At 39.3% G+C, this 14321-nt stretch overlaps 2 protein-coding genes across 2 annotated transcripts; both read right to left on the bottom strand.

Annotated features, from left to right (window-relative positions):
• Positions 1-711: 711 nt before the first annotated feature.
• Positions 712-14201, bottom strand: LOC110050535 (TNF receptor-associated factor 4-like). The gene is made up of 7 exons (XM_089290990.1): positions 13846-14201; positions 11579-11642; positions 11186-11287; positions 10091-10255; positions 7839-7913; positions 4770-4847; positions 712-3789 (listed from the first exon to the last, which is right to left on the bottom strand). Exons 1-7 carry the CDS (start codon positions 14013-14015, stop codon positions 3082-3084), a joined length of 1362 nt encoding a protein of 453 aa, XP_089147116.1. The 5' UTR covers positions 14016-14201; the 3' UTR covers positions 712-3081.
• Positions 5331-7758, bottom strand: LOC149110105 (uncharacterized). Its single transcript, XM_089290993.1, has one exon. The coding sequence runs from the start codon at positions 7068-7070 to the stop codon at positions 6270-6272; it is 801 nt and encodes a 266-aa protein (XP_089147119.1). The 5' UTR covers positions 7071-7758; the 3' UTR covers positions 5331-6269.
• Positions 14202-14321: the final 120 nt, after the last annotated feature.

Raw genomic sequence — 14321 nt, 5'->3', positions numbered from 1 at the left:
GTAGTTCCGAATACGTGTGAAACACGGCTATATTATAAACTAGAATTCCCTAGAATTCGTCATTAGGTTTGAGGTTACAGCATCGGTATGTAATCCTCCTAAGTCAACACCACTCGCTAGAATTTTCATTTTTCGATGTTTATAGGTTCGCAGTAGGCTCGTAGGACATAGGCTGCTGGGAACGTAGTACTTGAATCCTACCCAGATTTCTCGACTCGGTTATTTTCATTAGTTGTAAACGAGGTGGGTACACGAGGTAGGGAGTGCCCTCGTACCTCCGCCTCGTTTACTACTTCAGTTGTCCTACACCTAGGGGAAGAGAGGTACTGTGGGAGCGTCTTGCCCAAGAACACAACGCTAGAAATATTTTAAGTGTGCCCAAATTCGCAGTTAGCCAATGACAAGCCGTTTCTACTCTCCTGATGTTCTGAGATATCAAATCACTGACCTGATATGGCTACGATATCATGCTCACTTGAGACCACTTGAAGGTAAATACCTTATCGCACCTTTCTTGATACGCTTCGATAGTATATCATGCTCGTTTGGTCTCGCCATGGGTAATTTGGCTCGACTACGTTTTACCAAAATACGACCCATCGTTCGACCAAACTGGCCTTAGATCAGCCACCGAAGCATGTGTCTTTACTACTTCCATTAGAAATTGTAAACAGCAGTCTTTAATATATGGGCATGGAGACGACCTCAGAATGCCACAATATAATACGCCTTTTTATTTCTTAAATCAACATCTAAACTGCCTTAACCAAAGATCTAAAATTTAATTTTATTAATGTAACAGCTTTGAGTATCATATACGCAAATTAATACTTTCTTGATTAAAGCAAGTTTAAATCGGATTCAGTTCAATTATTTCAAAGATTAATTTTTAGAACCATGAGATTCTCAAGTCTAATCTATTCAGTAAGCTCATTGTATTAGTTCCGACGAAAGATTTTACCCAATCAGGTTTAGCGCTAAACCCGGCCAGGATTAAAAGTTAACCGAAGTATTAGTTTTTTCTTGTATAAATATGTTTTTCACTACCTTTTTTGTGTAGTTTAGAATTATTCAGACTCAAAACTGAAGGGCAAACAATAGAACCGCACCGACAAGTTGCAAAACTCAAATCAAACTTCTCGCTAATCCTGAGTTAGCTAAATCGGGCTTCGAACAACCCGGCCCAGGAGTCCATCACCCTGGTCAAGTCATTTAGGGTCACGTGATGCGGGTGATATCACTGAAATAGATCCGCTCTCAAGACAGGCGAAAGATGTAGTCATGGCAGAACTTAACAATTCCTTTGTCACTGATACACTTCAATCGATCAGTCGATCAGTGAATTTAGAGTTGCTGGTTCTGTCAGCTCTACAGCATCTTTCAAACTTGTTTTAAACTTAAGAACAAAACAATAAAAACTGCGGGGAAGACAGTTTGCTTGTCTTGTTGTTTTTGGTTTTTGTTTTTTTTCTGATAATGCGACTTTATTTCAAAAGGGTGCAAAATTACAGTCGAGACTGTAGTCTTCCTGATTGCCCTATATATGAAACTAAGTTAGAACATGACTACTTACAGGAAGTTTAAACATTACAACATAGGATACTAAGCTACTAGAATGTTACAATAATAGGAATTAAATTACTTAGAGTGCTAAGTTTTAAAAATTAAACCCAAGTTCAATAAGGAATTAAAAAGTCTGTCAATTTTGAAGTTATCAGGCGTGAATTTACGCATCGTGCAGTAGTTTTCTCTGAACTTCTTTAGATCGCCCGAATAGACAAAGACATCATGACTGTTCCACAATTGAAGAGCATTAAAAGAGAACATCCGTTTTCTGCTATTGGTACGTGGTTGTTTTGTTGTTGTTGTTGTTGTTGTTGTTTTCGCTTATGATAAATTGAAGATTTTTTCAATGGCCAGGTTGGTTCTTTGAGTGTCTTAAATTTCAGGGCTTGAATGAATGACTGCTTCATTGACTTTCCAAGAGTTATTGAAAAGGTGACTACCAGGTGCGATAAACTCTCATGTCATGGCACATTGCGACATCCAGTGACCTGAACAATAGTGCTAAGCCTTCACCACAACTGCATTGTATTCTTTGAAAATAGTGGGGTTTTTTTTTGTTTTGTTTTTTTTTTTGTGGTCGTTTTTTTCACACCTTTTTATCCTGTTATATTTTCACATCCATGAATTTATTTTCTTCTTATACATTATATGGCTGGTGTCTGTAGCCGATATAACGCGCGCTCAGATTCTGCCCTAATGCTCAGGGGCACGCGCGAGAGATAATTCGAAACCATTTTTTACAATAACTAGTAATGTCTAACTTCTCGCGCGCTGATTGGCTCATTTTTTTCTTAATAAGAGTACAGATAGGCTCGATTACCAGCCGCTGTTCGGGAAAAGAGCCTGCGCTCCTCCCCCGAACTCGTCTGTCCTCTCATTGATGATAAATTGCGTCATAACATTGTCGAAGTTTACTGCAGCACCACGAGCCTCCAGTTCTCTACATAATAGCTCGCGGCTAGTACAATTTTCGCTCCAAATGGAGACTGGTGTTTATTATCCTTCAAATATTTTTCGCAGCAAGCGCAGTTTTGAAACTTGGAAAATATCTCTCGGATATTCCCTAGTGTTAGCGGAGGCATATTTAATCACGTGAAGAAGTGTTTAGATCAATCGCGCACGAGCGAAAATATTTGAAATATGGTAAGCGTGTGCGTGTTTTTTTTGGGGGGGGGGTGGGGAGGGGTGCATTTTTTTTAGTTTAGTTTTCTATATTTGGGGGACGTTTTTAATTAATAAATTATTCCACTAATGCTTGTTGGATACGAGATGGTTATAGACAACTCCACGCTATGCGCCTCGTTGGCAATCTACCGTGTCATATCCAACGCGCATGAGTGGAATAATTGCTCACTATAAACTAAATTAAAGCTAGGCTAATGGGAATTTTCGTAAGAGACCACACATGAGTGAGGCCATAAATTAACGTTGCTTGTCATAAAAAAAAATAATAATAAAAAAATAAACAAAAGGGAAGATTCTGTGTTCATTGTTCCAAGTCACCTTTTCGTTCTTCTATGTCGGAGGGCCAATCTCTACTTGAAGAAACACTGTGTCGTTGACAATGTAGCGCCTTGTCTTCAGAACCTTGTGGGACACAAATCTTGCAATGCCTTCCATGCTGCATGATACATCTGAAGTGAGCTTACTTCCTCGGCTTATCAGAGATTGTGTTACATTTTCCCTCCATGGCCAAGACACATCATCTTGTTGATCAATCAACGTAAATGTGACCTTATAATGAAAAGGCCAAGCCAGTATGTTGTCGTAAGTGCCTTTCATAAGACGGAGGTTTACTGAAAGATACTTGTACTTGTGTGACTGATTGCCATTTGGTTGAATACAGACTGATAATTTGTAACCCATTTTTCCAGTGAAGAAAGGCTCACTGTATATTTCACGCTCGGTTCCACTGATGGCCCGTTGTAAAATCTCGCTGAAACCATTTATCCTCCACACAAATTTGGAGGATTCACTTCTCAAAACAGAGACTTCTTTCTCCTGAGCGGCCATCTTTGCACCAAGAGCGACATTTTTCGCTGTCAACTCTTTCACTTGCTCCCTTAGTCTTATTCTTTCCTTGTCAAGTTCTTCTTGCTTCAGCTGGAGCGAGTTCATTTTTTCCTCAAGCTTTCCAGTAGTTTCTTTAAAGGTTGTGCATGCTAAGTCAAGATGCAGTTGCATTGTGGACTGGAGATGGGTTTCGACTTCCTTCCTCTGAATCTAAAAGCAGAATTTAACAAATCATTTACTCTAGTAATTTAGCCGACATAACAAGGGAACGGTTGGTTCAGAATGATCCGCCTATAGCTTACTTGGCTCCCTCCTTTTTCAAAGAGGGATTCGAACCCACTACCTCCCTCCCTCTTCAAAGAAGGAGGGAGTGGGTTAGAATCGCAGCGGGCCTATTCTTCTTGAATGAAATTACACTGGATTTGGCCTAGCTCGCGTTATCGGACATTAAGTCGTTGGTTTAACGTCTTAACGTAACCCCCTTTTATAATAACAATAATAACAATAATAACAATAATAATAATAATAATAATAACAAAGACTTTATTTAAGAAGGGTTAACACTTAATAACCAAAGGCTAATAAACTTGTTGCCCTAAGAAAATAAAATTACAAACCTAATGAAAAACGAACAATACTATGAATACAATATACAATATAATAAGTTAAAAGCCTAAAATTATGAGAGACGCGAATAGTTGAATTACAATAATATTCTTCTTCTTAACCTTCACAGATAAACTCAGTGAGACCGTTTAAGAATTGCTCTTCAGCCCGAAGGAGAGGATTTAGGGGGTGAGGGTGAATTAGGTGGCTAATCACCCCCCTTTTGGAGGTACGAAACAAAAAAATGAAAAAGGTTGTGAGTATTATGGCAGAAATAACGGCAAACTCTCTGGACAGGTAGCTGTAATTTTTAATGTGTGGCATTGCTAGTATTCCTAGAGAAACGGTTTTCAATTAGGTTCCAATTCTCAAATTGCAAGATTTTGGGAACATGCCCCATTGGTTCTGCAACCCCAAGTTACCAGCCACCCCCTCCCCTGGATCCGTCCACGAGTCTGTCTAGTTACTATTAGAAACCCTTATAAATCATATACTTAGTGATTAACAAATCGATTTCTATAACTCTTACCGTGCCATTATTACAGACAGAACTACCATTGCCTTCTTAAATAACTTCATATTACCTTTGCATTGCAGCCCATCTGAGCATACGGACAGTAAACCACGGACAGCGGACAGTGGTCGTTAGTATGAGATGCAATCTAAAAGTATCAAGATTGACTGAATATTATTAACTTGTCTTCCTTTTCCCAACATGCTTATAACTATTAAAATGAAACGTTGTCAGGGTTATTAGAGTAGGTTTCGTTGAGATAAAGGCACATTGTATCATTTTAGTTGAACTGCATGTTAAAGTAGTTTCCTTGTAAACAGTTTCATTTCTTGCGCACTGCAGCCAAAAGGCCTCTGTAGTATTTAATTCAGTATACATGTCCTCTAACCTTGTGCACTGGCAGAGGCAGATCCGGGCGCTCTTAATAGAGTAGGTTGTCAGGACCCAAATGCCTTTTCCCGCTCGAGTAAAGCGCAGAGGGTTCAACCATTCTTCAGGACACAACGCGTTATATTGTTCAATCGAAAATGGGGGCGACTCTTTATGGCTCATATCTTCGATTCACCCAGCCAGCTAATAAACCAGTATTGAACATGTATATTTGTAATGTATTGTCATCGGTCCTTCAAAGCAGACAAAAATTCAATCGTGACGTTTGAAAACTGAACCATGCAGAATTACTGTAGTTTGTTGATCTAGAAATTTTCCCGATTACTTCCGAAGATGCTAAGTTCAAAGGAAATTTAGAATAATAGAGGGAAACATATAAAGACAATAAAACTGTTGGAGCGATCTGTATCCATGATTAAAATTTAAAAAAGAACCTTAAAACAGATCTAAAAAACGTTAAAACTGAGTTTTGGACCGCCTTCTGCGGTCTTCTTCACAGAAATGTACTGTGCAAGAGCCACGGAATGCAAATATGTAGCTAAGACGTCACTGTTCGTTGCCCCTTAGGGAGGAAAACAGTAATGCATAAACTTGGGAAGGGTGCTCTTTCATGAACAGAGTTCTTGTACAGGAATGAATGTAATGACCCTAGAAAAAGCCTTTTGTCCTTTTTTTCACGCCTGTTTCGAAAATGCTCGCATAATTAGGGTATATGTCGTGGCCAGTGGTTTCGGCATGCTGTTTTACAGCGGAGCCGACATTCCCATTCATTCCAGGCTTGTGTTCAGTCCCCCAATACTTCCAACTTCTTTCTCTCTCTCCAACATATATAAATGACATGTTCTGCAACTCACTTTGTACACGATTCCTTTCAACTGTTCTTTTGTCGGCCGGTCCTTGGATTTCTTGAAAACATTACCCAATGTTTTTGGTGGTTTAAAAGTTGTCTTGATATTTTCGCGGTTCAAAATCCGTCTAATTCGCTCTGACACCCGTCTGAGAGATGGAATCGACGCATATGCTTTTGATTTCTCCGGAGGCTTTGGTTGTGCGTTGTTTGGTTGATTGACCTATTTAATGAAGTTTTCAGGATAGCCATTAACTTTTAGGTGGTTGATAACACGTCGTTTCTCTCTCTGTCTTTGCGCAGTTGTTGATGGAATGCATTTAGCGCAATCCATTAAGGTTTAACAACAGCTCTTTTGCTTTGCGCTGGGCTGCGTGAATGGAAATCTAAATACTTGCTCGTATGTGTGGCCTCGCGGTATACACCCACCTCGATCTTTCCGTCTTCAGTCACAGTGTTGTTGGTGTCCAGGAAGGCTATGCTCCTCTTGCCCATGGTTAATGTAGGCATCTCTATTGTAAACTGAATATTGGTATTTATCGAGTTTAAGTGACCGTAAAAAACCTCAACACCATCTCTCTTGATGTACGCGTTCGAATCGTCGATATAGCGGAGCCACCATTTTGGTTTGACGGGCGAAGTTTCCATTGCTTTTTCCTCAACTTCTTGCATTACAACTGGCTCTACGATGACCGCACTGACTGAAGATCTCATGGCACACCCCGATACCTGATGGTACTGGGTTCCCTCAAATATGAAATAGTTGTTGTGCGAAAGACAGGAGAGTAAGTCCACGAGTTGGTCTTTGGTCAACTGCGTGTGATTTTTCCAATCATCAGATCCCTCGAGTTTTCTCTGAACAATGTCTATAGCCATGACGATCGGTATGGAGGTGAAAAGTGAAATCACGTCAAACGACACAACCAGTTCGTCTTCGGACACCTTCTGGTTACTTATAAACTCTGCAAACTGTTTAGCATTCTTGACAGAATATTCGGATTCATTCGCAAGGTGCTTAGGTACAGAAGCCAGGTACTTTGAAAGCTCAAAGGTCGGTGAGCCAATACAGCTGTTTATGGCTCTCAGTGGTATACGCGTTTCTGAGCCTTCCGGGAGAGTGAGATGATCGTCCATTTGCTGCAGTTCCACTTTGTGAATCTTAGGTAAACCGTAAACCGACGCGGGTGTGGATTCGGAGAGGCAGAGCTTCCAGTCGTCTGTTTCGTTGAGGCTCCCAAGTTTCTTGAGGTCCAAGAGTTTTTTCTGTAACTCAAGCTCTTTTCTTGGTGTTGGATTGCGCCCCTTATTGCTGATTGGTATATAGACGTTCTTTCTTGAATCTGGTTACGGTAGTCGGTTTTCTCCATGACGACTGTACAATTCCCTTTGTCCGCTCTGATGATTACGATGTTGTCCTCACTTTCTAGTTCTTTGAGTGCTTTCGTCAGGTTTCGTTGTTTTGGTTGTTTAGCCTGCTTTAGAGCTCTGTAAACCTCCGCTCTAGTTACATCCTCATTTTCTTGAGGTAGGTGGCAAATGTCTGCTTCAACATAATCGAGTACATCCTTCGTGGGTGCGGTGTGTGGCGTGATAGCAAAATTCAGTCCTTTCCTCAGTAGCTATAGCGATGTTTCGTTGCCTTGAAATCTTCTTCCGGAGATATTTACGACCCATTTCTTCTTTAATTCGTTTACATCCATGCGAGCTAGTAGCCTCTTTAGCTCTTGCTCATGTTTCCGTTCAATTCCGTTCCGTTCAATTCCGTTCCGTTCCGATCCGTTCAACGTTTTTTAGACCTGTTTTAAACTCTTTTTTTTTTTAATTTTAATATTAAAACAACATTGAGCATGAAAGAAATACAATTAAACCTATCGAGGCGTAGATCGAAATTGAGCCACCTACCTCTGCTTGAACAATAATCTCGCCACAACTATTTGGGCATTCCACAGGCTTCTTCTCACACCTCTCGACATGATCCTACGGACATGCATGGAAACACATGTCTCACGTCTAGTACCTTTTATTTTCAGTAGTTCTTTCCAATCTTGTTCTCCGAGTCTTCGTTCCTCACTGCTGCTCAAGCTTGACGAAACGAGCGACTCTAGAGAGTTCTGTCACAGGTTCGATTTTAACTGGTTTTATAAACAATGGTAATCAGGACCAAAATTAAAACACCAGCGACTCGATTAAAGTTTGTCAGTCTGGCATGCACAATGCAATCGGAAGCAGGACTTCCAATCAAAACTCTCCAGAGTCGCACGTTCCCTGACCGCTGGTCAAGGGGAACGAAGCCTCCCGGTACGAGGTTGTAGCATTTTCGAGCACTAAGACAAAGAAACTAACCAACTTGAGTTTAAAAAGAGACAATGCTGCCTAAAAAAAACACAAGAAACAAAAACCTGGAAAAATTGGACAGGTAAAGAGACAATGGGCGCATTCCGTCCAACCAAAAATCCCGGAACTTTCGAAACGGGAGCAAATGGTACAGAGATTTCCTTGGAAAGTTTTCCAGAAAATCCGGACATTGCTAAATTTACGAAATGCGCACCATTCAACTAAAAATTCCGGAAATTCTGGAATTACAATGAAATAGAACAGAAATTCCCGGTAAGAAATTTTCGAAAATTTGGGATATAGCTCGCGCGGTTGTCCTCTTCTCTGTGGAAAATTCTATTACATTCACCTCTGAAAATGTATGGAAATGTGACCCAGAATGTTTGGTTGAATGGAAAGCGCCCAACAAAAATTGCATCTCAGAGTAGAAATAGAATCTTGTCCTGTAAAGTAAAATGCAACACAGCACAGGGCCCTCCAACAATATACATGGAATGGAAATACCATTTCGTTTTTTTGGCGTTGCAATAAAACTAATGAATTTTTATGCCTTGATTGACGCTAGGTGACTTAATGAAGGAGTTGCCAGTAAATCGGGCCCAGCCAGTAATCGGATACCCGTGTTTGCGCAAAGAACTCTGGGATTGTCAGGAGGCAAACATTGCAAGTCACTAGAAGGAAATGTATAGCAACAAGTTGTTTCGAAGTCCCAAATACGTTTCTCGGGAGAGATCAACACATTTTCGCAGTTGTTTTATCGCAAATGGATTTGGGCAATGTTGACACGTGGATAATGTAAGTTTTTGTTTAAATAACAGTGAAATATGTGATAAAGTCTACCCTGGGAATATACCGATAAACTGCCTTGCTTGCGTAAGGTTTATTGTGAAATTTACATCGTGTAAAGGTCTTAAAATATCACAAAATTAGGTATAAATCGAGAGGAAATAACCCAGTAAAGCCTTTTCTATAAGAGATCAAGAGTGGCTCCTTGAATATCTCCCGGAGTATTTGTGTTTAAAAATGCCATTTGTCCGTTATGCTTTTCAAATTTTGGTAATGTCGACGTTTGAAATATCTTGACAAGGGGTAAAGTTTCTTGTGCGTTCTTGTTTTCTGTTTTAGAGCTTCTTTTCTGTCTTTATATTTAACTTCTCAGAGGGTCTTTTCTACCATTTGCTCCGCGTAGCCTCTCGAGATAAACTTCAATGTAAACTTCACCAATAACCCTTACGCAAGCAAGGGAGTTTATCGGTAGATATTATCACATATTTCACTGTTATTCAAACCAAAACTTACATTTTCCACGTATCAACATTGCCCAAATCCATTTGCGATAAAACAACGGCGAAAAGGCGTTGATCTCTCCCCAAAATCGTTTTTTACAATAACTATCTACTTTCTCGCTCGCTGATATGATTGGCTCATTTTTATCATCAATAAGAGTACAGGGGAATAAGATTCTAATTTATGCAAGCTTTCAAGTTCAACTTTCAGCTGTCAAACTGTCAACTTTTTAACCAATGAGATTTTATGGACTTTTTGAAGTAGCCAATCAAAAAGCGAGAAATTAAAAGCCATTGACAATGTTCGCGTCATTTTGAGTAAAATTCACTTATCTTTGTTTATGGCAAGTTTACGGCGTCTTTTCCCCTCATTTATTCCCGGCATTTGACAATTCTGGGGTCTTGTTATTGTAAAAAACAAATTGACGTCTGTTTTTTATGCGTCTGTACTCTTATTTATGTTTCAACCCGCCCAACTATTTAGGAAATCAATGATTAACAATTTTTAAAGAGAGTAGCCTGCTTATAAAGTACTTGAATCAGACACTTTGGATGCGACTCATTACAGTGGTCACAAACTACAATCCTCCACTGGCAGGAGTTGGTCGCGTGTTCTTCAAGTTCTTTTCTTTGAATCGTCACTTGACAGATTTCGTTGGTGCAAGAAACAAGCTTGAAACTGCAAGACGCTAGATGATCCTGTTAAAGTAAGTTAATGTATTAGTATAGCTTAAAAATAACATGACAATTTTCTTCAACAGTTACTCGGTTGGTTCAATGTTACTCTCACTACAAGCGTCACTGAAATGTACGTTGAAAGTGATTTTGAAGCGATACCGACTCGATGCATTAACATCAACTGCCATTTGGTATTCACTAATGCCAACCACAGTAAATCTCTTGTTGGCACAGTAATAACTGCTTATGGTTACCTTATGCTTTAGAGCACCATTAAGGTGTGTCGCGTCCAAGCGTTGTAGCGCGTCCGGTTTAAACTGTAAATACCTTAACCCCTATATCAAATTAAAGCTTACAGAGCTGGCTATACACTATGCCAGGAATTTTGAAATAAAATGAATTGTCGAGTTTTTCGACCTTTAAATGTGAGCGTCCGAATCTTCTTTTGGGTCCCTTTTAAAAAGCTACAAGTCAAAGGGAATTTGTTCGTTTGCCCTCAAATTTGGGCAGTAGCTAGTTTGACATGTAAGCAACAAAAACATGTCTGCGAATCTTTTATTTCTAACTATTTTTTCTCCGAGAGCGATTTTTCTACGATCACTCCATATTTTTTTAATCCTACTTTCTAACCCTAACCCCAAAATGAATATGGCAAATCGCAGACATCTTTTTTAGCGCTTTGGGTCCGAAAACTGAGGGACAAATTAAATAAGTGAAAAACAAAATTTGCTTTGAATTGTAGTTTTCAAAAGATAATTCGATGGCTCGTTTTAATTGGAGGACGTAAAAAATTGACAATTCATTTTGTTTCAAAATTCTGAAAAAAAAAAAACAAACAAATCGAGTTTGAACTGGATTCTAATTCATGTCCACTGCAATGTGGGCGCAGTGCTAATGTTTTACCAACTGACTCGCTAACTCACAAAGTGATGCGACAGCTTGCTTCCTTACCTCTTTTTCCCTTAGTTCACCGGTCCAATCGCAACCATCACTGGAGCATTTTATTTTAAACGAAAGAATCTTCCTTTCGGTGGCTTTGTCGGGAAATATATCCTTCATAAAAACAAATGATAAATCATCACATATACGTGCATTTGCAAAATTTAACTGCATTTATGGGCCAGATAATGTTTGTTTACAGTAAGCCTCACAGCGTTAAGTTTTTCCATAAAATCTCTAGCAACAGCTGCAGGCATTTCCTTTTTCCCCCTTTTTCAACAGCCCTATCAGTTATTTTTTCCCCTGTCACGAAAGGCGTCTTGCGATATGTAAGGAATTAAATGACTGCAAACTAGTTTTTGTTTTCTCCGACTTCTTTTAACTTGTTGATAACGATGTTTTTACCATTTGGCGGTCAAGTTCCTCTCTTTCAACGGGACAACTACACTCTTGTTGCTGGCTTTCTTGGCTGTGAACGAACATTAAGAATTGTTAGGGTCTTTTTTGACGGACTGTTACTCTGGCTTCCCAAGTAATGCACCTATCAATGTTAAGCCGCTGGGGGGGGCGGGGGGGGGAGACCGGGCATAGGCGGGGGTTTTGACGTAACAAGTCTGCCCGTGGTTGGGACTTTTGATCTTTCGCCGAGTCCCGGGGGTCGGAAGTTTTGACTTCAACCGTTAGTAGACTAAGCCCTACCGACACCATCTTGGATGACCGAGAATGACTGGAAACAAACTGAACAGAATTGGAAGAAAACAATGTTCCAGATCGCTGGCTGTGCAGGAGATGCTCAGAAGTTTGGTGTTGAACTGAACATTGTTGCAGATATTCTGTAAACAAGGCCTTTGTTACAGATCTTAGTTTTTCCTTAGTTAAAGGTTAACTCCATTGCTGAACATCGTTGATTTGTATTTTGAAAGTTATGTACGGAAACAAATTTCCGAATCCTACATAACATAAGACTGTTTCTAATTTAAGCTCAAATGAATTGAAATTATGAAACATTTTACAGGATAGCGTTCTGTATTCACCTTCATACATTCAATTTGCAATGCATGTTGTTTCTAAGCGTGGTTATAACTTTAGTACTAAACGAAATTGAATTATTGAACTTCATCTTCATGAGCCTATCATGTACGGTGTATTATTATGAATTAGTGAATACATCTAAGATCTTGAGTCCTCTTATGGGGCTTTTTCATATATCTCTACTACAGATAGAGTTCAACATTTTATTTCCATCGTTTCTGTTTAAATTGTAAGTAATTAAAATGTCACAATAGTGTAGGACATTATTCGTGATAAGAATTTCCATGTTTTCTGTCTTGTTAAGTCGTATATGTTTAGGGAGTCGTCACAACTTTAATATAAATTAGGTGACATTTTTCTATCAAACAGATGTTGCATTTCAAGTTGTTGCTTTGTAGCCTTAATTTTAATTACAACTTTTTGATGTTTAATTCTCTTTTTCACAGACCTATGCCTTTTTCTAGATAGAGGTGGAGAATTTGCATTCTTTGGAACAACGCTAATATCCCTGGGATGGGGAATTTGCACTCTTGACCAAGGTTAATTTCCCTGGGGTCGCGCATTTGAACTGAAAAGATGATCGGAGTTCAAATCCCCCGCCTTTGCCCGGCCTCCCACCACCCCCCGCGGCTTAACATTAATAGGTGCATAAATCGTAACTCCATGACGCTCAGCTGAAAAAATATGAACCAATTGTTTTGTATCACTTGTATTTGCCATACGCCTGCATCGTAGGATTATGATACATAGTTTAGGGCTGCTTTTCTTGCATCTTGTTACTAGAACTCAGCTTTAAAAGCAACTTCGTCCTTTCGTTTAAGATAATCAAATGCGTCATTTATTTAAATTAATGTTTAGGCTAACTTTTTTTTGTCTACCCTACTATGTTTATTCATGAGTACAAGCAAGTCCTCCCAAGTGTCTTTTCGGTTATACACGGTACAAAATTATAAACGTTTTGAATTCCATGCGCAGCACACGCTAAATCAAGAAAACACCGATATAAATACGACCTTCTTTTTGCGAAAAATTTACAGAAAGTCTAAAAGAATTTCATTCAAACCTGTTATGACCTGCCGATTAATCTCGTAAATGCAAATTCGATCAGACAGCTAACAAGTTGAAAACAAAACACAACATGAACGTATCCATCCGCAGTGCTCTCTGCAGCCATAAAAGCTTGTTTGATCACTTTGAAATACTGTGAGCATGTTTCACTGAATTAACCTGGCAATACTGATTCATAAATATGTAGCATATTTTCATATTAAGCTAGTAAAAGCGAGCAAGGAGTCACACTTCCCGCTGCAAATTACTTTCGACCGAAACAGACGTCCGCAATGGCGGATGAAATCTCAAGATGGTTCGCACTAGCGACAAAATGACAGAGGAACACTGAGAAACTGCCGGTCTCCTTCTAAATTAATCTACTATGTAGTTGACACTTCAGACTTATAACAATACAGAATTGATATTGAATGTTTTTTTTTCCCCGTGTCATAAATAAATACGACGGGAACGATCACTGAATTAACAGCACCTCTTCGGCGTGGATATCCACCGTTTTCGTTTTTTGTTTTTTTGTTTTTCACAAATTAGTTTAAATAAGACGCACGCATAAAACTAACAATAACACGAACCTTGCCATGTGTCTGTCGAGGCACTGCCGACAAAATCTATGACCACATCTCGTCAGCACTGGCTCTCGCAACGGCAGCTGACAAATCAAACATTGTAAATCATCGTCAACCGGACTCGTGAAGTTTTCCTCGTAGCCACAAGGCAATTTAATGCTTTCCCTTTCCATCATTTTGCATCTAAATTATAATTCCACGGTATGAAATTTTAGGTCTCACGTGGCCACAGACGAACTACTTCGAGAATATTACGATTCTAAGAAACATTAGATATGCTTAAATTTCCTACTTTCTAGGAAACTAATAGTCCACACTGCACTGGAGTCACCGAGTTAGTGACATACGTTTCTGGATTGCGTTACTTTTAAATCACGCTAACTCTTAATAGATCATTTTTCACTCTCATGGAATAAACAAAAACGAATTAAAAACTATTCGGTGGATGAAGTCAAAAAAATTCGGTCTTATAGAGGATAGAT

This window comes from Orbicella faveolata, unplaced genomic scaffold (genome assembly GCF_042242905.1).
Source record: "Orbicella faveolata isolate gen_17 unplaced genomic scaffold, um_ofav_v1 contig_24, whole genome shotgun sequence".
Lineage (NCBI taxonomy): Eukaryota > Metazoa > Cnidaria > Anthozoa > Scleractinia > Merulinidae > Orbicella > Orbicella faveolata.
This window is presented reverse-complemented; position numbering and strand designations above follow the sequence as displayed.